Here is a 24,549-nt window from a genome sequence, read left to right as displayed (position 1 = left end):
AAGTTGCTGTTTAAGTAGAGAACACAATAGCAACACTGAATTCATGTCTCTAGGCAAAGCAGCCACCTCTGACTGATATGTACTGCTATTGATATATTGATGTTGCCACTCATGTATAAAGGCCCTCAATTGTTGATGTACTTCATCTCACCCACAAATCTAATCTAAAACATCATTGCAACTCTAGGAAACATCAGGTTGATCATGATGTCACACAGTCAATAGATAGTCCACAAAATATCGTTTTCTTTTCTGTAGGTACACTGCCCGTCAAAAAAAAAGTCGCACACTAATATTTTGTTGGACCACCTTTAGCTTTGAGAACGGCACACATTCAATTCGATTCGTTTTGATAAGCTTCTGCAATGTCACAGCATTTATTTCTGTCCAGAGTTGCATTCATTTTCTACCAAGATCTTATATTGATGATGGGAGAGTTGCACAAAGTCTTCTCCAGAACATCCCAAAGATTCTCAAGGGGGCTGAGATCTGGACTCTGTGGAGGACAATCCATCTCATGCTCCCTGATCCACTCATTCACAATGTGAGCCCCATGAATCCTGATATCATCATCTTGGAACATGTCCATGAACATCAGGGAAGAAAAACTCCATTGATGGAAAAACCTGGTACTTTATACTATACTTAAGTAGTCAACTGGCTTCATTCTTTAGGAACATAACGTTGCTGAACCTGACCAACCCCAGATCATAACCCTAACCCCCACAGACTGGTAGACACTAGACGTGATGAGTTCATCACTTCATCCGCCTCTCTTCTTACCCTGATGCCCCCATCACTTTGGAACAGGGTAAATCTGGACTCATCAGACCACATGACCGACCACATTTGTTCCATGAAGATGATGGTTCTCCACTATCCCTCAGGTTTTAATGATGCATTGAACGGTTTCTAACCTGAGTTTAGTAGTTTCAGAAATCTCCTTAGTTGTTTTCTTTGCTTGATGCAGGCCAATAATTTGACCCTTCTGAGACAGATTAGCATCCTTTCCATGACCACAGGATATGTCTTCCATCATGGTTGTTTAAGAAATGAGAAGCTCCTCCCTGCATCAGCTAGGGTTAAATAAGTTGTTGCAGCTGAAACGTATTCATCACTGCAGTAAAGATCCAATGGAACGCTCTTACCTATTTGTTGAGTTAAATCCAGGTGGCAACTTTTTTTTTTGGACAGGCAGAGTATTTTAAATCCAGCAACAGTCCTCTGATCCTTTTAGTGACACTGGGGTAGTTTCATTCTAAAAACACACGTATCCATTTTTGAAAAACTTTATTCCTGAAAATCAGTGTAATCTGTTCTGAACATGTTAATTATTGCTTTGACTGACATTCATAGTGACTCAGGACATGTGCTGCTATCACACTCACAATCATCCTTAAAGTTTTGCTCTTACACTGGAAGCTCCTCTGAGTTTCCATGTCTCCTTCAATACTTTTACTCCAAGCACACACATCTCTGTGCTGTAGAGTAACCTCTCAGGAATTTGTAAATGGCTGATTCGTATCTTTGCCATTCACATTGCTGCTGATCTGCTTCCGTGGCACGTTGGAATTTGTCTTTGAAGTTCCTCTGTTGTTTTAATGCTGCTCCGCCTGTGTTGATCTTTAGTTTTTCAGCACACTTATGAGGTCTGATGTTTGATTAAGGCTACAAGTTGTTCCAATGAACTGACCGAATAGCTGTCTTATTTTTATAGTGTATTTTTACTGCGGTTTTTCTGAGGCAGAATCTGTTCATTTAAAAAAAGGAAGAAGATTGTAACCCACAATGGTTTGCTTTTAAATTTTTACCAACAAATTCAAGTTTTGCAACTTTCTGGCACATCCCACCCTAGTATTGTAACTAATATCTGAAAATAAGTATGTCTTGGTGATTAACATCAGAGAGGTTCACCACCATGCAATTTATCCCATGTCAATGCTGCAAACAGTGGAAACCATTGTAGGAGTGCATCTGTATTGATCCAGCATCTGCTTTCCATTTGTGCCACAGATAATTGATTTTTGTCATTTTGTTAAATCATTACTGCAATGTGAGTGAATAATGTCAACCGGGTTAGCCTTCATCATGTCCACTGTGGGATGCTGCTGCTCCTTCCTCCAGTCCACTGCTCCCAGCTGCACATTTCTACCAGTCTACTCTGCATCACCCTCACTATACTTGATGTGTTCATCTACACACTGTTGGCATCTTACTACCAGCTATATATGTAGTATATTTAATGCCAGAGGCTTGCAACAAAACAGTAAATTTATGAATCACTTTCAATGTTGCCTTCTACTTTGTATGTAGCATCTATGTTACTCTTATCATGCTTGTATCCCAATGGGTTATAAGTCTCCTTGTCCCTCTCAACACGCCGGCCAGTGGCAGATGGGTCCCCTCATATGAGCCGGGTTCTGCTCAAGGTTTCTTCCTGTTAAAAGGGATTTTTTTCTTGCCGCTGTCGCCTTAGGGCTGCTCTGCTCTTCAGGCATATGGGTTCTGTGAGTGGGTTCCTTTTAGTTGTCGCTATGTGCTGTAAATAAACTGTGACTCCTATGATCAGCGAGCAGAATAAATGACTATTGAATAGATCTCTGATTAACCTTTACTGTTTTTCTCTCTGCCTGAACTGTGGACTCTGTGGAAGTCCTACTGTTGTTGGTATTACATTGGAGCTTACTCGAATCAATTCATTGTTGGTTGTGGTCTTGTAATGGGATTGTGGAAAATAAGAACAATTAATGCCTTACAGTTGTATTCCTCTGTCAAGCAGTCATGTTGCATTTTACATCAGTGACAGTGCAGACACTGTAGAGAGGACTCTGAAGTACACTACTCTTGAAAATTTTGGGGTCACCCAGACAATTTCATGTTTTCCATGAAAACTCACACTTTTATTCATGTGCTAACATAACTGCACAAGGGTTTTCTAATCATCAATTAGCCTTTCAACACCATTAGCTAACACAATGTAGCATTAGAACACAGGAGTGATGGTTGCTGGAAATGTTCCTCTGTACCTCTATGGAGATATTCCATTCAAAATCAGCTGTTTCCAGCTAGAATAGTCATTTACACATTAACAATGTCTGACTGGATTTATGACTCAGTTAATGTTTTGTATGTAGTGTCTTCATTGAAAAACTGCTTTCCTTTCAAAAATAAGGACATTCCTAAGTGACCTGAAACATATGAACAGTAATGTATATAAGTTCATTGGGAGAAACAAAAACAGAGTCAAATTCTTTGTAGCCGTGACAGTAGGATTCTAAATATGGATGAACACAAATATGACACAGAAAATCTGTACAGTCACCACAGTTTCAAGGTGGGCTCCCAATAGTAGTGTCACCAGTTCAGTATCCAACCAAATGACAAATATGGTCAGTGTCTGCCCTCTGTTCCTGAGTTACGGTGTTGAATAAAGGCCAGAAAAGTGTTTTGGGACATACTGATGAAGCAGTAAAGTTGACCTTTGACCTTTTGGATATTAAAATGTCATCACTGCATCATTCTATTAGACATCTGTGTGAAATATGGCATGAGCATGAATTCTTGAGTGATGGCCAAAAAAGGTTTTCTGTGTCATATGACTTTATAACTTTGACCATTAAATTGTAATTAGTTTAGTCCAACATAACTCTGGCTGTTGTCCCAATGGGTGCATTTACTTAAAGGTTATCACTAGTCTTATCTAAACCATTACATTATTTAACCTCACACTCTGACTTTCATCTGTAGCTGCTTATATACAACAAATAATATTTGCCTAATAACTCACTGAGGGAACATACCCACCAAAGCTGCAAAGTCAGCAGGTCACAACTGATCTTGATGGAAGGCTGTATTAGTTGGTGAAGAAATGCAATATACTATAACCCAAGAAATCTTAGTCTTTGGCACCACAATAGTCTGAAATGTATATTTGTTAATGAAATGTTTCCAAATTTAAGAAATATAAGTTTTTTTTATTAAAAGGAAGAAACAAAAACAGCTCATGATATCAGGTGAGAGTAAAACTTGGTGAACAGTCACGGTGGTCTGTGGAAAACCAAACAGTTGAATCTCCATCAGTCACTGCCAGCAGATTCCACAAGAGGAGTTTCTATTTTTATTTGACAAAACTGTCTCCCAGAGGAATAAATGGACTCGCTGTGCATTACATCATAAAAGTAGTGTCAATTGTGAGTGCTGTGTGAATGCATATGTTTGGTCACAAATCTCAAATCTTTGTTTTGGTCGTAGGATGTCTCGTAGCTTCTGATAGAGTAATCTGCGTCATTAATGCTAAGAATTTGGACAGGACACGCCCCTGCAGCTCTGTCACTTTTTGGGTTCACTTCCAAAACTTGTGCGGCCACTGCTGTGCATGAGTCACCGTGTCCTACCTGTCTGCTCTGCAGCCACACTGGTCAAGGCACATGTAAAGTCTTACTGTGAAGCACCTTTGCAGCCCAGCTCTGCTGCATAGTCTCAAAGTGAGTTCATAGCTTGTTTCATTTCTTTTTATAGACATTTTGTTTTCCTTTTGAAGAAGACTTCGTTCAATAAATAACACAAATATATTCATACGTCATATATAGATAGATAAACATGTATAAACTACATGCATTTCATATAATTTAAATAATTTATATGTACAGTTCTCCCTCACACTCTCGTTCCCTCCCTCCCCAGACCCTCTCATGTGAGTTCTTCCGTAACAGTAGTGCTGCACCAGCGTGTGGATGTGCAGCACATTGGTGTGAAATATCCTTTAAATGGACCCAAGATTTCTTCAGTAGAAGTATCACTTAATAGCACAACGTTGCTGTTCGCCACCGTGACATATAATCCTTTGGTGGAGAGCTCTGTGAAGTGGAAATTAAATCCTATATGGGATGTAGAATTCCAAACAGGTAGTCCCCAGCAAGGCTTGTTTTATTTACGTCCTATGACGCTTCCTCGACAACGCGCAAACGCAGGAAGTGTCTATGCGTATCCATCTCCAGCCCACTGAATTGCGAACCTGCGTCAGTGCTCGTACGTAAGTCTGCGTCGTCTTGCACTGAGAGTTCCAGTTTTTGTCATCGATGCCCCTGCAGCCTCCCTTGAAGGGTCTGGGGGTTCGACAGCGTGTCTCATAAAAGTACTGTTTGATGTCCTGCGTGGCACTGGTTTTAATTTTGGCCAGAACAGTCACAGGGTCCCCCCTGGTGTCCATCGCTTGGGTTTTATCCGTCACCCACTGGCTCTCGCTGTCACAAACAGAATATTCCCCTCGGTAGCTCTTGTGCTCAGCATAACGCTTCTTTCGTGTTTTGTTTCCCGCTGCCATCCCGTCCGGTCCACCGCTTACAAAATCATCTGCGAGGTACAGCGGTGGCGGCTGCAGTGGCGGCCGGTCGCTCAGCAGCACTCGAGGCGAGTTGTACCGCTTGTGCTGCCTGAGGAGGTCAGTGTTCAACAGCATGACCTGCTGGTCCATGAGTCCATCACTGCTCCCGCCACTGCGACCTCCTGCCCCCCACTGCTCCCTGTCTCCCTGCTCCTCTAGAGGAAAGTTTGCGCTCAGGAGAGGAGGCAGCGTGTCCTGCGACTCGGTGTCCCTGCTCTTCCCCTGCTGGCTCTGGTTGCCCCTGCTCTTCCCCCTGGTCAGGTCAGCCTGAAGCAGCTGGATGATGAGGGAGTTTAAAGGGTCGGGGCTTGGCTGCTGCTGCTGCTGTTGTTGCCCCTGGTGACTGCTGTCCATGTTGGTTGCCTGGATACCATAGAGGTACACGAGGACCATCACATACAGCAGGATGGACATCACTAGATTCACCTGTAAGATCTGCAAAGACAGAAAGAGATAAACTTTTAAAAGATGCTCCATTTCTGGTACTTGTCCTCAGAAATGAACCCTTCTTCAGAGTAACAGTCAAATCTGAATGCAGAAAGACATTGTACGCATTTTATAATTCAGTGACTTTGACTTGCAGTTTACAAAGATATCATTTTTACTGATGTCCATCTCAAATAAATGAAACTTAAAAATCGTTAAAGGGAGGAGTTGTTGGCTGTTGGCCTGTTCCAATATAATGGGAAGGGTTGCATAGTTTTGTCGTAAGGGACGGGGCTTATACAGTGTCACACTTCAAAAATCTTAGTTTATTTGTGTTACAATTTAAGGCTTTGCAAGAATGTTGGGCTTCAGCCCAGTTACCAGAATGTAAATAACAGCAGCAGTGCGTGTCTCCAACTGAACACACCTTAATCATGGGAACTAACATGCTGCAACATGTGCAACATACCATGCGGCCATAAAACACCCACAATTCTTCTCTGAGGAACACATCGAGTCACTTGGAACTAGTGTTCTTTTGCACACTGAAACCTTCCTGTCACTTGTCCGCACACTTAGCTGTGTCCCCATAAGGCGTCTCTGTCCCATCACACTTGTATCGATGTCTTCATGATCTCAAGATTTTAAACTTTATATTTAGATTAAAAAATGTAGCTCGTCTTGTTTTTACCATTTAAGGATTATTTGGTGCTTTCTAAGGACAGTGTTGAATTAAAGTTAAGTATTACTTGCCTTATCAGCTTAAGAAATTTAGTTTTTGAGTTGCTCTTAACTAGAAACAAGGCATATATCTATTTATCCATACACTTCTTTTGCATTACCTAGGCTCAGATTGCTTGAAGGTCTTTTTGCTTTGCCTTTTTGATCCTATTTAGAGATTTCAAGTACTATTTTAATGGTCAGACAGCCTGATTGTGAGTGAAACCATGCTTACATTTGGAAAGTTTGGCCTTGAAATTTACAAGGCTTTTTTGCAGTGTTGAATAGTAACAGTAGTTTACTTGGTAGAGTGATAGTTTTGTAATGGGATGGTTTCCAGCTTACATCCCCATACCAGCTGGATGATTCCAGATGGGAACGCCCTACTTCTTAGTGAACAGAACAGATTCAGTTGCCTAACTGTTGGATACCAAAATTCTTGGTAATTATAGAGATGCTTAAAGGTCAAATTGGTCAACTTTATATTTAATGATAGGTAAGATTTTCCAGCACACAAAGATCTTGTCTACAAGGAACAACCAGAAATAGCCTTTATGACTGTTGAGCCATTAAGCTGTCAGGGTACGTTTCACTTTTTAAATTTTCTCTTTACAGTGTAGTCTCACATCAAAAGTGCAGTATGTATGTTAGTTCACAGAGTTAGGGTTAGGCTAACCACTGTTTTGTCTTTCTCAGTTGCTGTTATCTGTTCTGTGTTTTCACTTGCTGTTTTCAGTTGCCGCTGTCTGTTGTTTCCTGCTGTATCCTGCAGTTTTCAGTCACTGTTTTCAGTAGCTATCTGCTTTTGTCTGTGCTACAAAACAAACAAAACTACTTGGTTAGGTTCAGGAAAAGATTGTGGTTAGGGTTGATATACACCTGTGCAAACATTAAACAGCTCAGGTTGTTTCTTAACATTGCTAAGGTGACCAGTCCTGTCACAAAAATATCTCCATTAAATATACAAGCATCTCACAAGTTTACAGCCTTTTTTGTGAAAATATTTTTTGCACTGCAGATCAACATACCTATTAAACTTTTCATATGATATCATCACATTTCCTAAATGCATACTGTCCAAAATGATCAAAATCCAACTCTAGTCTGAACCTCCGGACATATTAGTCTAAGACTTCTGCATTACTGCAGCCATGAGTCTAGTTATATTGCTGCCAGGTATTGGCAAAGATGTTACCAAGACGCTACTTCTAATGCATTGATTTATGGCTTGGCTCTGTTCTAAGCTTCAGTGTCCTTAAAGACATTTGTCCTACAGTTAACTTGGTTGCACGCAACCATCTTCTCCGGTTTGAACCAGTTCTCTCCCAGGTTTTCAGCTCGTAGTTCTCAGAAAGGTTGTTTAAGTCAGTCATCATTTCCTGGAGGAAAAGGAACTGATTACCTCTCATTTATGATGTTCTGCATATCCTTCAAAAACGTATCCTCCAACAGTCTCCAAATCCAGTCAGTCTCCAACTACTGGACAACAGCCCTGCAAGCCTGGTGGAAGTGTTTTTATTCATTACTCCGCCAAGGAAAGGTGGAGTTATGTGATGATCGGCGTACGTTTGTCTGTGAATCTGTCTGTCTGTCTGTGTGAAACATTATTCAAAAACAGACTAACAGATTTGGATGAAATTTTCAGGGAAGGTCAGAAATTACACAAGGATCAAGTGATTAGATTTTGGCATTGATGCGGCTTATAATCTGGATCCACGGCTTTGTTAAGGATTTCCCATTGCCAGATATAGCTGCCGGCCCGGCATCACTGTAACCATGACGTGAACACTGTGTCCTTTACCTGCTGACGATCACATGATTGCGATCCTACTACAAAATGACCATGATTAATCAGATGGAAATCATACAAGGAACAATTGATTAAACTATGGGGTGTTTCTGAGTCCTATCAATTCCTGCCGCCCGCTACATATTTAGGTCGCGCAATGTAGCAAACCCCAGCCAGACAATGGTGAAGCTCCTGGTGTTTCACAAAGCCTTCACGTTCAGCCGTCAGCCTTATTTTGAACACAAATTCACCTTTCTGTCCTTCACTCCTTTCTTCAGGAAACACAGTAAGAGCTTGCCCCCATTCCAGCTCAATGCTTCTAAGTTTAGACACATCCTTTACTAGACAGCAACAGCAACGGACTGTTTTCTTTCATCTTTATGTGAATTTTCGGACTTTTCAGCAGCTTCTTCGTCATGTCAAGAAGCTGCTTCTTAGATAAACACTTCCTGTGCTGCTGGAATGGTGACAAAATTAAAGCCCATAACATTAAAAATACGCCCTCAAAATAAAAGCATGGAGGGAACGGTTATTTTAACACTAGCAAAACAAAGGCTTGGCAAAAGTGATAAACTGATCAACAGAATAATTTAGATGCAATTCGGTATCAATACATAACGTGCACATGCATAACACATGCCTGTGCTCAGTGCAAGGTCATTTTTTATTAAAGAGTTCATCCATCAGAAATGATACGTCAACTGGGCAGCCTTGGCAGAGTACTGCGCTCTCTGAGTGCTTCTCTAGTTTCTCCTGCACTGCCTTTTACAGTCATTTTTTAGACTAAAGAGTTCAACATTTTTGGAAAACATGTCTGTCTGCTTGCGTTTCCAAGAGATGGACTAAATGATTTTCATGTCTGCACTATAGAAAGACTAGACAAAGAGGTAAGCAACTGACCTGCCTCTGTCCAAAGTGACAAATCTACATCAGCCTCGACTTTAACTGCAAAGATTGTTCATCTCCTCATTAGAAATATGCACTCAGTTGTCAGTTGCTAGTAGGATTCGCTTTCGCTGACTTGCATGGTAAAAACAATCTAACCATGCAGCATTCCTTGATAGCTTTTCAGATTCTGATGTGCAGTAAAACCAACAATGAGGTGCTTTTACTGCAGTATTACATAAAACATGGTTTTCTAAAAATTGCTTAGGGCAGAGTTATGACATTTTAAAGAACTGAATCCTTAAACTTCAAAAGATGCTTCTTCTCACAGCAAAACCCATGTGAGACCATCTAGTAATAAACCCATTACGAAACACTTGGGAGTCGATTTTTGAATAGCAAGATTGTGTTTGATGATCACCAGCTACAACATATCCTGTTGTGTGTCAGTGTCATGCTCAGTTATACTTTTCTGCTTGAACACAAGTTAAAAAGACATGCCTATAAGCAAAGGATGAATGAACGTTCAAATGTCTTTCATAGAGACGAGGAAGAAAGAGGTGGAAGGTAGCGGGCTTCCCAGACAGCCTCAGGCAAACCGAGGTGACTTGTTCCCATCAGCAGTGTTTTGGCTGGATGATACAGCTGTTGTATGGGCGAAGGGAGGGGGAATGTGTTCAACAGCAATGTCACCTTACAATCAGTGGCTCAGAAAAGACATACACACGTACTGCTTTGTTATTTATAAATCAAAGCAGTTGTGTGCAGGTCTAGTGAGAAGCATCACTGCAATATTGCTGCAAACTCATTCACAGATGGTATGTAATGTGATGAGGGAATAAACAGCTTCAAACTTACACAGTTATCATAAAACTATATTTTTCAACATGCTAGAGGTTTTACTGTCACATTTGTGTGGATGAATTTTTTTGTGTGGGTTTTATTGTAACAAGTGTGCCTGCATCTCTGTGTCATACCAATTTGAAATTGCATATTTTATTTTATTCTCTGGGAGAAAAGGTTGTTGAGCCCAGCGCTAGTGCCATGTCAGTCCTCTTTACTTAAACCTGTGGACAGCTGGACACAGCAACAGTCAACCTGTCGTCTGGTGTCTTTGCCACCCACATGAATATGTGACGTCAGTGAATTCAAGATTCAAGATTCAAGACCTTTATCACAAACACAATTATTCATAGTATAATGCTCAGTGAAATGTTTGTGCACCTGTTCCAGACCGAAACAAAAAGAACAGTGGACAGTTTTTCTAGTTCAAAAGAACCTTATAATGAGGTTGGAGGAGACGTTCACTCAGCAGACTGAGGTCTGTGTCACATGTCAGACTAGTACATTGTTTCCCTTGTGCTTTACTTTGTGACCTAAAGTTTCTTCCTTGCTGTTGGCTGCTGGTTGAGCCAACAGATCTGAGTTAAAATATACCCTTTCACAACATTAGCCATGTGCTTTAAGGCAAACTTGCTGTTGCCTGAAGAGCAACAACAGTGACTACATCAGTAGAGAACATTCATAATCATTGATTCATGGTTTCAAAGTGTCCATTTCTGACATTTAAAGGTGTTTATAAGTCTACTGGACACGATGAAAAACTATGTTAAAGGGTACCACGTGTGTTCAAATGTGAAACAATGAGGCACTGACCATAGACTGTACTGTATATAAAAGATGTACACAGTGACTGGGACATCACCCATTAGTTTGTGGAGGACGGTTTTGAAGCCTTGAGTTTGGCATTGGGCCATCGCCATCTTGGTCTTTTGAAAGCAGGTGTAGCAACTAGCAGCGGTGGATCTGACAGATCCTCAGAACACTGGGTATGCGATATAGTAAAGGCCTATCACAAGGTAGCCCTGCCCTAAAACATGCTGCTTAATTGCTACAATCTATTTAAATCTGAATGGGACCATAGTCTACAAAATGAACATCATGCTGTACTGAAACAGTCTTGAAACTAGCGATTGAGACAAAAAACTCATTAGGAAAATGTTTGCCATGGTACTAAATCAAGTAAGAAGTAGGGTCATTTTTCCATAGATGTCTATACAATCTGACTTGTTTTTGCGAACAGAGGAGTCACCCCCTGCTGCTTGTTAGAGGGAATGCAGGTTTTAAGCACATTGACATAGGTTAGGCTTTTCATACCGTCGATACAATCTGTGATCCAAACAGAGCTCCTGTAAGTGACGAGTCGGGCGTGAGACCAGGCTGCAGCATCATTTCTATCAACACAGCTTTTAAGAAATAGCCAAAACTAACACAATCCACCCAAAACCCTTTCTGTACACACCCTGCCCAGCCTGGGGAGACCAGAAAAATGCTAAATTTGGCGACACTGCAAATAAACACCATCAGTTGTTCTGAATGACACACACAGTTAAAGCAAACAGTGATGCAAACATAGTCACATAGTGCACATTAAAAAGAATTTCAGTACAGTAATACCTGCTGGTCCTTAAAATGGGACAGGACTTGTTATAAAATTAATGACAACTGACGTAAACTGTAAGTTTCCACTCCACTTAATACGTAAGTCCAAAAATACAAGAATAAGGTTCTCTTCATAAATCAAGCATGTGTTCATGAAAACAATTCACCCCACAAATTACTTTTCCCTTCTGCTGCTATAATCACTGCCATGAAAGCTCTCCATGTAGTCTATGATGTTGACATTCAGGCTCTAGGAGGAAAACAAGGTACTGTGGCTGAGCGACAACTTTCTCACTGACCAAGGTGATATTGAGAGTCTGTGTGTGCTATATCCTGGCCTGTATTTCTGCGTGTTGTAGGAGCAAATGTCCGCACAAGGACACACTGAGAACACTTTGCCTGTCCTCGCTGGTACAAGATGGTATTTAGGACGAGGGTTTAGGGTTAAGCATATAATTAGTTCTTGGTAACACAAAGGTTAAAGGTTAAGGAGTAAATTTAGTCATTGAAAGTCAAAATGTTTGTGTGAGAGAGATGAGGAAAAAGAGAACAAGGCTGGCAGATGTTAATGCTCCCTAAGCATAAAATGTGAAACAATATATTGGAGTGCAACCACAGATTGTCAGGATATTAGTCCACTTGTTTCAAAAGCATCAAGGTGAATTTATTTACAAACTAACTAGGTTTGAATGTGTGGTCACAGGGCTAATAATTAATGACAAACTGATTTCCTATTATTTATTCTTTTTTTTCTTTTAGATAAAACTCAGACGTTATGTTGTCAGCAGAATAGTACCACAGTGCTAACATGGATAACACCAATAGAAAGAACAGGTATGTGGGAACACTTGTCCACTTGCTCAGCATCTCAGCCTGTTTTACAGTCATTCGCTTCTGTTTGAATTAATCAACCTCTCTACAGAAGCCACAATGTATTTTTACACCTCCAGTCCAATTTATTCTCTTTTACTTGTGTGACAGTAAATATGTTTTAGGCTCTCAGTTCTGCCAAATACAAGTGACCAAGGACTGAGCCTGAACACAATCTGTGTTAACAGACAGAGGAGTAAAGCTGCTCTTGCTCTTCTAGCTGACTGCACTCGCTACACCTCCTGTGCAGACACAGTGCTGAAGTGCATGTTGGATTGTTTAATAGTGTCTGAAACTGAGAGGCAAGAAAGTTGGTAATCTGAACTTGCAGCTCAGTCTCTCTTCAAACCTGTTAAACTGAATGTCTGGGCTGTCCAAACTGCATGTTTTTGTCTTAGGCAGAAAGGATACCTACAGATGACCAATAAATAGAAGAACAACAAAAAGTGTTTTAGTAAGGTATGGGGCCACCACATACTGTAATAATGGCTTCATTGTTCTGTAGACTTGATTCTCTAAGTCTGTGAAACTCTAGGAGACATGGCACCCTTAATGATGGTTGGTTCAAAACCTCCCATATGTGAGATCTGGTGACTGCAAAGGTCACATCATCTGATTCACATTATTTTCATCAAACTATTTAGTGACCCCTGAGACCCTATGGATGTGAGCATTCTCATCCTAGAAGAGACCACTCTCATCAGGATAGAAATGTTGTATCAGGATAACACTCCACAGGACCCAAAGTATCCACTGTCAATGTCTCAGTGCCAGACATTACATTTCAGAGCTGTTTGGCATGAGAGAGACCTACACAGAGTTAGGCAAGTGTTTTACTGTTGTGTTGTGCTCCACTCAGTTGCCAAGGTAGGCATATGATACGCTTGGCTTGTTGATTGAACACCTGAGCTCACTGATGGGTGATTGGTCATAGAGTGGCAAAGACGAGATCAAGCTGGTGTCTTCTTTTCCACAGAGTTATTCTTGGAACCATTACAACCAACACTGCCTCTAGCTTGCGGTCTGAGCAAGATTTTCTGAGGAACCCAAATTGCTCATTTAACCACAGAGGTCTGAACACTTTCTCAAACCACAGGTGTGGCTGAAGTAATCACCGAAACATTGACTCCGATTCAGTGCACGCAGGTGAATGAGTAAACACACTGTACTTGCTGTAAATTATTCAGTGAACAGGTAGGGACAAGAAGAAACATCTGAGGCCTCAGGGAACAATCAGAGGATTCCTCACGTAATCCTCATGTCACCAGAGATTCTGTGCCCTGGTGTTCAGGACAGGAAATTGTTAACTGTTAACTGTTAACTGATGATCTGTTGCATAGTTTTCCTTAAACTGACTTCCCTCCTCAAACAGGAAATGATTGGAAAAAGCAGTAAGCCTGAAATTCACCATATGCCTCTCAGCACTGTACTTCACACTTAACTGGATAATTAGTCCAGGAAAATATATACTTCATGTGACATTCAAATGGTACTGTGTACTAAATACAGTCTCACTACTGGGTGAAAGTGAAATGTAGTGTTTTAGGGACTTTGTCACCCCACATAACAACACCTCATGTGACTTCAATTTAACAAAAGATGTCTTGTTGGATTTTTTATTGTCAATGAACCACACTGTTAATCTTTTAGCTGGAGAACTCTCTGGGAAAACCCAACCACATCATGCTAAAATAAGGTCACAATGGACCTGTTAATTCACCCGCACTTCCTTCAGCAACACCCTTAAGTACCAAAGAAAAAAGTATCCTCACATTTCTAGAATTTTGTCTCACCGTAGCAAAAACTGTTGTTTCTCGTGATATTCCTAGTGGAAACATCATCAGTGTGTTAGCACGCTGAAGTTAGTGCTTAGATCAAACCACTGCTGTGTCTAACGTATAGTTGTTCCACATACTTGCTTTCAGGCAGCAGACACCAAATTGGCTGTTTCCCAGTAGGTGTTGGAATAATAACGCTATAAGCGTTACACTGTACAAAGACAGACACATCGCCATGAGCCTAATATCCGACCAACTGGCACTTCAACAAGCAGACTAATGCAACCAACCTAATGATCTTTCAGAAAATCTGTACTTGATGAAGTAAAAGTTAACGCTGCCCGAGGCCTGCACGATATGTGAAAAATCCACAATGTACAAAAGCATTGTTCAATATTGCAATAACAATATGCCTTGCGATAAATGAACAAATATTGAAGTATAGTAGCTATACATTAGCTAATAACATAATATCAATATCATGATCAAAATCATTATATAGGCTATAGAATAGTCTTTGCCCATTTACTGAAGAAAATAAAACATTTTCAAACATTATTGAACAAACAGTGGTGGCATTTGAAAGAGAGCTGATGGATAACAGTAACACTTCCAGAAAAGAGGAAAATTATAAATTCTACACGTGATATAATTTCCTGTTGGGTGCACTAGCACCTAAGAACCTACGAAGTTCTTTGTATTCATTTTTGTGTAAAAGTGTTGGGTGGTCGTGAGTCCAAATGAATTTTGTTCTTGTGACTTTTCACACTACAGAACAAGACAGAGTCTGTTTGTTTACTGGGATCGGGTGAAGAGTGATATGGCAAATACCAGCAAGAAATTATTGCTGATTCTGAAACTGCTCAGTCCTCACAGGAATTAGACAGAAATAGCCCCTTCTCCCTTTTTATGATTATATACAGTATTACATACATAAATGTCTATCCCATTAGACAACAGAAACTTACACCATATTTCACTGTCGCACACAATTCAACCTGACTGCAAGTTTGCTAAAAGTGAGTCTGACAGTAACAGCAGACAGCTCCATGTCAGAAAAAGCACCCTTGAACCAATGAAGACTAACATGGACATCATGGACAAAAGACAACATACAGGACGAGTGCAGGATTTCTTTGTGGAAGCCAAGTCTCAGATAGATGGATAGATAGACAGATAGATAGATAGATAGACTTTATTGTCTGTCCCAAATGGTGACAGAAATTCTTCTTTGACAGGCTCCAACAATAAAATACAACACATAGTCTCAGCTTCCTGTATGGACAGTTTCAAAATGGCTCCAGTTGACAACAACGTTACTATATAACAATGTTGTAGATGGACAGATAATGTGTGACACCCTTCGAAAGAGCCTTATGTTTCAACCAGTTGCATCTGCTGCTCCATCCTCTCAGCTACCCACAGCTCATGAACACAAGTGTTGGTTTTAATGTAAAAGTGAGCAGTAAATTGTAAGATTAGCTTTCAGACAACCTCTTCACCAAAACAGTCCAGATAAGGTTGTAACACTGCAGCTGCTGCATTACACGCTTGTGAGGCTGAGACACTTGAACTTTTTCACTTGATGAACCAGTTACCCCTCACACTTGGAGGGGCGGACGCTAATCGAAACCACATTGGAAGTACATCAGCAACATAAAGCAGAGATGCAGGCCTTTTATTCTCCAAGCCTTTTATTCTACCTTGATTCTCCATCATTGACACGCAAGCCAAAAGTTTGAGGACAGGTCAGGGCTTGATCAAGCCGTTCTAATGGGTGTCAGCTTTTACATCCTAAGATTATAGAAAATAGGAACTGCTTTCTTTATTTAAATGTCAGCTTTATTTGGATAATCTTTTTACTGCAGGCAGTAAGGAGGAGAAGGAGCAGGCTGGATGGGACATTTATTGTTAGTTTTTACATGCAGAGGCCATGAAAAAGGTTTGGATGAGCTCACGTATGAATTTTGTAGTTCAAATTCTGTGTGTAAAAATGTACTCAGAATATAAATATAGTATTTGCTGTCTGGATGGCAATAAGCTGTTTCTAGAGGCTTTTGTTAAAAGTGTGATACACTGATTTATCATCAACACAGTATGGATAGCTTAACTTATTTTTTAACCTTATTAACATGTTCATATGTTTTTTATATGGTAAGAGACACATCATGAGCAAAATAAGCAGTCACTGCCATAGCTAAGTACTTGCACCTTGATGAAAGTTGGAGAAAATTCTGACTTCTTAGGTTTCATGGGTAATACATCTAAGAAACAATCCGGTCATCTTGTAGGGTGGAGCTTTTTGCATCATTATTCTTTTTCAGAATCAGTTTCTCATTCCAACACGTGTTGAATGTGTGGTTGAAAATATCGTGTCGAGTTTTACAGGGTTTGAACAGAGTTTTGGTGAGCTGGTGTGCTGGAGCTAAAGTGATTTAGCAGCGGAGAGAGTGGCAGGAACTACATTGATCTGTGTGTATTGGAACAATCAATGGTGTAGTTACATCGAGGAAATTTTAAGGCAGGGAAAGATTATGTTCGTGGACAAAACTTCTAACTGTGGACCACTGCTGCACATATATGAGTCGTTAGGGGTTAAATCAACAAACAGAGTGAAGTTTTAAAAGTACTGAACAAGAATCAGAGATGTTGTCTTCATAATTCTGCACAGTCTTTGTCAAAGCCTACTATGATTGCCGGGCTAGATTCAGATTGTCTACCTACAGACAAGGTATTTACAGGAATCATTGCAGCATGTAATCCAGTGGTACTATTAGTGGTCTTATGTCACTGATATCAGCATCGCCATCTACTGTACTATAACTGTGCCAGTCATATATAAAAGTATTGTATCCTCATATCCTCCAACATTTCCTCTGGCTGCTGTTTCCCCATGATAACATTTAAATGGTGAAATCAATCCGGATCAAAGACTTTTTTGTGAAGCAGCCACAGTAAACAGTATATTTTCCACAGAGGATAGCGCTGTTAGACTACTGTAATTTTTAGAAATACCTCAAAAAGCATCATTTTTGTCATTTATTTTATGAGTAGATCAGTTTGAAATATTGCAGGCAGTAATAAAATGAAAAAGAGCATTCAGAATCAGTTGTTAAGGCAAATTCTGAATTTCTGCCTGTCCAGAAAAGTGGACCTTGAAAGCACGCAGTAGAAGCACTCGTGGTTCCGTTCATACCACAACAGGTCCATGGTGACGCCATGATGTTTCTGAAAGGCTGTGACTTTGCACTTTTTACAGAATACAGCAGCTAGTGTCAGACTGGGCTAGGACCATGTCAGTGGGATTATTCTGGAGCTGTCCTGAGCACAGCAGGCAGACAGAGCAGTCCAGCAGCCACTACTTCAATTGAAACTCTTGTAAAAGCTGTGGATGACCAAGAATCTCCTCACACAGTCCCTCCTCATAAAAAACCTTTGTTTTAAGCACAACTTGTTTTCCTGGCACATGTGCAGTGCGGACCATCAAATTTTCAAATGCACAGAGATGTCTGCATATGGGTCAACTTGGACCTGTGTGGACTTCAGTGACGCACAAGAACTACTTCCTCCATTGTGAACATGCAAAGCCCAGGTTTCCAATAAGATTCCAAGGGAATTTGAATGAATGACAATAACCACTTAACAAGGAGTTAGAGACATCAGATAAAGACTTGCCCAGGCCTATAACCCTCAGTAGAAATAGCTGTAGGACTGTGTAATGCCATTTAGAGCTGATGTAACTGTTCTCTTTGCACTTTAAGATGACAAATTCCTGGAAAAATGGATTTCACAAAAAGTGATGCACCCCAAGCTAAACGCCTGTGAAGTAGAACATTACTGGGAAATAACACTTTGAGCTGAAAGATGAACTAATGCTGTCATGTCTACTTAGATAATTACTCCCCCAAGAGATGGCGGAGTTATGCGACAATCGGTGTCTGTCTGTCCGTCTGTCTGTTAGCAACATTACTCAAAACTGGACTAACTGATTTGGATGAAATTTTCAGAGGTCAGAAATGATACAAGGACCAAGTGATTAGAGTCTATCAGTGATGCAGCTTATAGTCTGGATCCATGGATTTGTTAAAGATTTCTGTATCATTGTGAGATAGTGGCACAAGGTCACTGTAACTATGACAATAAATGAACACTACGTCAGCTGCCTGCTGATGATCACATGATTGAGATCCTACTACAAATCCAAAGCTGTGGACTTATCCGGATTTATCCGTCATAAATGATACAAGGAACAATTGATTAAATTGTGGGGGTGTTTCTGAGTCCCATCAATTCCCGCCACCCGCTACATATTTAGGTCACACGATTCGGTATCTGTACATAACGTACACATGCATAACACACACTTGTGCTCAACGCAAGGTCATTTTGTTTGTGGATACATCTATATTAAATTATCACATTCTATAGGATCGTGATTTCCATCACAAATTTTTTCACAATTTCAGCTGTCGGAAATGATGCAGCGACTGAGCAGCCTCGGCGGAGTACTGCCGTCTGAGTGCTTTTCTTGTTTACTATAGAATACTAATAACTGCACTGTAAGCGTAATTAATGCAAAAGGTGTAGCCGAGGCTGAACTACTTTCAGTGCATTGAAGTAAGACGTGAATAAAGACACTTGGAAATTTTGACACTATGTCCACATGTGCAAGAAATGGAGCTGGCTGAGTGATTGTTAGCTGTTAGAAATAACTGAATGGGATAACCATGCAACACTTTCCTTTCACTTTCTCTGTTTACTTTCTACTCTACTGTTCAAAAGTTTGGGGTCACCCACACAATTTCATGTTTTCCATGAAAACTCACACTTTTATTCATGTGCTAACATAATTGCACAAGGGTTTTCTAATCATCAATTAGCCTTTCAACACCATTAGCTAACACAATGTAGCATTAGAACACAGGAGTGATGGTTGCTGGAAATGTTCCTCTGTACCTCTATGGAGATATTCCATTAAAAATCAGCTGTTTCCAGCTAGAATAGTCATTTACCACATTAACAATGTCTGGACTGGATTTATCATTAATTTAATGTTATCTTCAGCGAAAAAAATGCTTTTCTTTCAAAAATAAGGACATTTCTAAGTGACTCTAAACATTTTTCTGTATTTCTGTAATCAGCACATCCTTGTGTCTCTTTTTTAAAATTTAATTCAATAGATGATCATTTAGTAACTTAAATCCCAACGGCAATAGAGGAATGCAATGACCGGCTGCACACCAAGAAAAATAAAAACTGCATCCAACCTACTGTCACAAGACCTGCAGTATAAAACAGACAAATCTTGAGGTTTTCAGGTCAAGTGCAGATGATTACAGATAACATGTGGGGATTTCATGTCAAAATGAAAAGAAAATTTGAAAATTAGATTTTATTTTTGGAGGAATAAACATTTGTCCACACTACAGGGACACTTCTCTCACCCCTTTGCTCTCTTCATAATTTCAGCTTACGGGGATCAAGAGCCATTGGGTCAATGTCTGACATTATCCCTTCTTCATCCGCTCATCATCTCACCCTCCTATCTGCTCTTATTTATCCTCACTTCACTGCTTTCTCCTCTTTCTCCTTTCTCTATCCGCTTGTGTGTTCATCCTCAGCTAAAGCCCTGCTCAGCCACAGGAGTCTTTGAAAAGCAACCCTCCTCAAACACCAGCTCCAACACAAGTGTCACAGGATCAGGTCTTACAAATGAGTTTTCATTTCAACATGTGTCACGGAAGAAATTCTATCCATGAGTAAAGGAGGAGAATATAAGAGTAAAATCAAAGCAACTGATCGATCAATCCAGCACATTTTCCACTGTAAACACAAACCAGTTATGTCTCATGCAAATCACTTATCCAGGTGCATGTATGTGCATGTGTCTTACTTTCTGTTTCTGATGCTGTTTCCAAACTACGGAGGTAGAAAACAGGGCCAGAGAAAAATGCCAAGATCCTCGTTTCACCCGCTCTTCATGCTCACTGGAGGTGTTAATCTAATGCAAGCTGGTGTTGAAACATCAAAATAAGAAAATAAACTATTAACCTCTGCAGAAATTTTTTTTTCAATTTATTTATTTTTTTGTGGAATTTTGAAGCCACAGAAAGGAAACACTTCTTTGACCTTCAGTGGCAGCTTTTAGTCTTAGTGTCTGGTTGAATGTCTGACCAGGACACTGAGTAGAGGATGATGGAGAGGAGTTTCCACAGCATCCATGTAGATAATCCAGGTCCAGAACTGAGTCAGGCTTTTGAATAAGTTGCTTCTTCTTTCGGTTTTGTCCACCCGCAGGCTTTAGCCTCAGCAGACCACAGTGTAGAAATTGTCGGTGACCACCACAGACTTTACGCAGAAATGCATGCAAATGCATATGTTGGCTTCACAAATGTGAGAGGGATTATGTGTGCATTGTGGGAGAGTCCCAGGTAGCTGCAGGATTATGCCCTTTGAGCTTTTAACACCTGAGGGATTGGTTCAGATAATCAGCCTCAGGGTGGCAGCGTTCAGAGCTCACACACTCAGGGGACTTTGTTATTATGGGAAAACCCATCCATCCATCGATACACCGCTTAGTCCTCATTAGGGTCGCAGGGGGGCGGAGTCTATCCCAGCTGATTTAGGGTGAAGGCTGGGGACACCCTGGACAGGTAACAGTCTATCACAGGGCTACACATAGAGACAAACAATCACACTCACATTCACACCTATGGACAATTTCGAATCCTCAGCATGTTTTTGAACTGTGGGAAGAAGCTGGATTACCCACATATGCACAGGGAGAACATGCAAACTTCATGCAAAAAGATCTCAGAAAGGCCGGGACATGAACCGGGGATCTTCTAGCTGCTAGGCGACAGTGCTCACCACCAAGCCAATGTGCAGCTCTGAGAAAACCCTCTCTCCCAAAAGTGAACTTCCTATACAACTAAACTGAATTTTCAGTTATGTTTAGGAAGAAAGAGATGTTCTCCTGGTAAGGTAGCACAGTGACGTAGTGGGAAACATTTGTATTCTCAAAGTTTGCAATAGGTGGAAGCATCAGTCACAGGATTTACAAACAGGCAACCGTGGTTCATGTCATGTGTGGGAACAATATTGTTTAACCAGTTAAGTTTCATTTCCACTAGCTGTAGAAAAAAAGCATGGTTTGGATTAAAATCCGACTCTTTCACCACATATTTTAAGCCTCTTTTCCATTTTCTGGGTTACCAGAGTGACGAGTTCTGCCCCATCATATTTTCTATCTCTATCTATCTCTATTTTAATGATAGATATTTTATTTCCTTTATTGTATTTCAGGTATTTATCTAGCTAGCTTATTCTATCTTACTTTATTTTATCTCATGCGGTGTTTCCACATTGCATGTGTTATACAGGATAGCGTTCCCTGTGTTTTAGAGTCCTTTATTCATAACTTGACTGTGAGAGTAGGGGTTGCTTGCACTGTTTTATTGCAATTTTTATTTTTGTACAACACATTGTGTTGTATTTTTGTTCGTATGAAATGTGCAATATAAAAAAAGGTCTGATTGATTGATTGATCTAAGCAGTACAGCAATAAAACAAATCAAATATATGTTGATTAGGAACGTGTCTGTAAAACATGACAAAGAAATGCAATACAGCAGAAAACATATTTCCCCCAAAACATAATGTGGAAAGCAGTTCAGCTGTATTTTTTTACAGACTGGGCTTTTGTGGTGTGTTTGCTTGTAGACTGACTTATAAATGGGATGCCTTTGTTTTGGTGTGCGCATGTATATCAAACACAGTGACAACATTTACTGTTCAGGACTTTCATTCAAAGAACGAAGACCAGGACGAGTCAACGGAACCATCGTGACCTCGACTGTTCAGGTGAAACAAACTCACCTGATCAGTGAGCTTCATTCTCATTCATGTCGAGTCTCCTTTAGAAATAGTTCCAGTGGAACCTCTGAGAACATTAGAAGAATGGAGTCATAATATTCCTTCATTTTAATTAGAGATATTTAATAGTATTTTTAATCATCATTTACGCCATCTAACAAAAGACAGAGAAAATATTTCAAGAAAACGGTTGAAATACTCCAGAACAAAGATGTTCTAATAGGTAAAACATAAAAATCTGAAAAAAATCTAACATTTTGAGACAGTAGTTAAAGTTTTTCTGATATTTAGACAAAGGTATGAATATTTTCAGAAAAAACTTGCTGAAATATTTTAGATATTAAGAAAAAAGTAAATATTTTTTGAAAAAGTTTGTAATATTTTGAAAGTAGTTGTTTATTTTAGATATTTTTAGAAAAGTGTGATCTTTAAAAAAAGTTTTACATTATGAGGAAAGAAGAAAGGAAGAAGAAATATTAACGAGCTAAAAAAAATAATGGCTTTGAAGGGAAAAGTGAATATCTAAAAATTTATTACAACAATGTTGCCCACAATTTTTTCTTCTTTGCAATTATTGAAACTGTTTTGTTAAAAACAGTTTCAATAATCAGACAGTGGGACACATGCCACCAGGTAAAAACACCTGAGCCCCCAAAAGTAGAGTGAGAATATAAAAACTTTGCACAAACGGTGTAGGATCCACATTCCTTTTGAGGGTCAACATAAAAGGAAAAGTTCAGAAAGGACACTGCTGCTCACTGCGGGTTTGAACCCACATCAGAGACCACAAAGACTCAGTGAACCTCTAAACGTTGTCCAGATGTCCAGAGCAGAGGTTAACCAACCAAAGCAGCACTTTGATAGACCTGAGCCTCAGCGTAAACAAAGTACCAGAGTGTCCCAACACAAAGTATTTCTGAGTTCTGCCTCCTGGAAATGATGTGAAATTCATTTGTTTTGCCAATTCTGTCATGGATGTAAACGTAATGGCTGTCTGAATTACTGTATGGCTGCGTTCCAAATCGCAAACTTTTTAATTTTTACTGTCAGCACATACTAAAGCTGCTCTTACTAAGAACATTCTGTTGCTTGGAGAATATATAGAATATATCTTCCACTGCGCAGGGGAATAGTCGGACATCCTGGTATTTTTGGCATGCTGCATTTGGCATACTTTGTATTGAGACATACTAAATCTTCTGCATACCACATCGGATGGTAGGACTGGAATGTACCCTGTGCTCATAAGCAACATTTTTTCAAGTGAAAGCAGTCACTGGCATGATTTCAACCAGCTCTCTCTCGAGGTTTAGTTGTGTACCTCGAATCTGTACAGTGAACTTAGCAGAAATGAGTTTGAAATTGTACTGTAATTCAGACATATAACACACTGCCAAAGATATACAGAAAAAAACAGAGATAGAGAGACAGTGAGAAGACTCTTCTTCCTTCACCATAATCAAAAGAGCTGATGTTTTGTGAGAAAGTAATATGTCTTATCGTGATCTTTTGCAAATCTTTTGAGTGTTGAGTTGCTGCATAGATATTCGGAGAAAACCCGTTAAATATATAGTCAGAGACTGTTTAAAATTGATGCCAACTTTTAGCAACCTTACAGATAACTTCCTGCAACGCTGTGTTTTGTTTTTTTTTATTATGTTGAAGCAAAATATATTCTGGATCGACATCATATGTAGACGTCTCTCCTAAATGTATTTATTCACAGGTTTATGTTTTAGATTATGAATTAATTGATTAATTAATGTTTTTTATTCAGACATGAGAAAACAACAAAACAAGACAAAACAAAGCAAAAACTAATAAGCCAACATACCTGACGACCCAGTTTAAAAAGCAGCAGAAAATATGGTTTTCATGAGGTACAGGGAGGAGGAGGGGTTTTGACACGGGTATATCACTGATTATTTAATATTTGTTTGTGTTAATTATTTAATATTTTATTTGTAAGTATGTACATAAATAACTATGGGAGTGGGGTGCTGAGTGACTGATGGTCAAAACTGAGATGGGGTTTTAGGAAAAAAGCTTATGTTTCATAATACTCCTTTTCGGATATTTTATACTTCATGATTTTGTCAGTGAATAATTTCACAAGTGCAACATGTACATTTGTGTTATTTGTCAAGTATGTGCGCTCCTGTCAGTGTATGTGTCTTTTTCGTCCATTCTCGTGCTTGTGTGCGTGCATGTGCATACCAGTGGTTGTTTTTGTGTACTCAGAGGATCATGAAGGACACAGACAGTGAAGAACTAAAGGCCAGTTCAAATAAACTCAGAACTACAACCTCATGCTTTTTTGTAAATTCTTGTCAAAAAAGCCAAAAGAATCCAACCATGATTCAATGTTGAAAGGCAATGAA

The 24,549-nt window shown here is 39.8% G+C and overlaps 1 protein-coding gene across 1 annotated transcript in view; it reads right to left on the bottom strand.

The window, feature by feature from the left end:
• Positions 1-3,953: 3,953 nt before the first annotated feature.
• ntf3 (neurotrophin 3) overlaps positions 3,954-24,549 on the bottom strand; it is a 47,102-nt gene continuing 26,506 nt past the window's right edge. Inside the window, exon 2 of the mRNA XM_023286315.3 lies at positions 3,954-5,818. Within this exon, the coding sequence (XP_023142083.2) occupies positions 4,931-5,818 (888 nt within the window). The 3' untranslated portion in view covers positions 3,954-4,930. The remainder of the gene's footprint in view (positions 5,819-24,549) is intronic.

Source organism: Amphiprion ocellaris, chromosome 21 (genome assembly GCF_022539595.1).
Source record: "Amphiprion ocellaris isolate individual 3 ecotype Okinawa chromosome 21, ASM2253959v1, whole genome shotgun sequence".
NCBI classification, from domain to species: domain Eukaryota; kingdom Metazoa; phylum Chordata; class Actinopteri; family Pomacentridae; genus Amphiprion; species Amphiprion ocellaris.
This window is presented reverse-complemented; position numbering and strand designations above follow the sequence as displayed.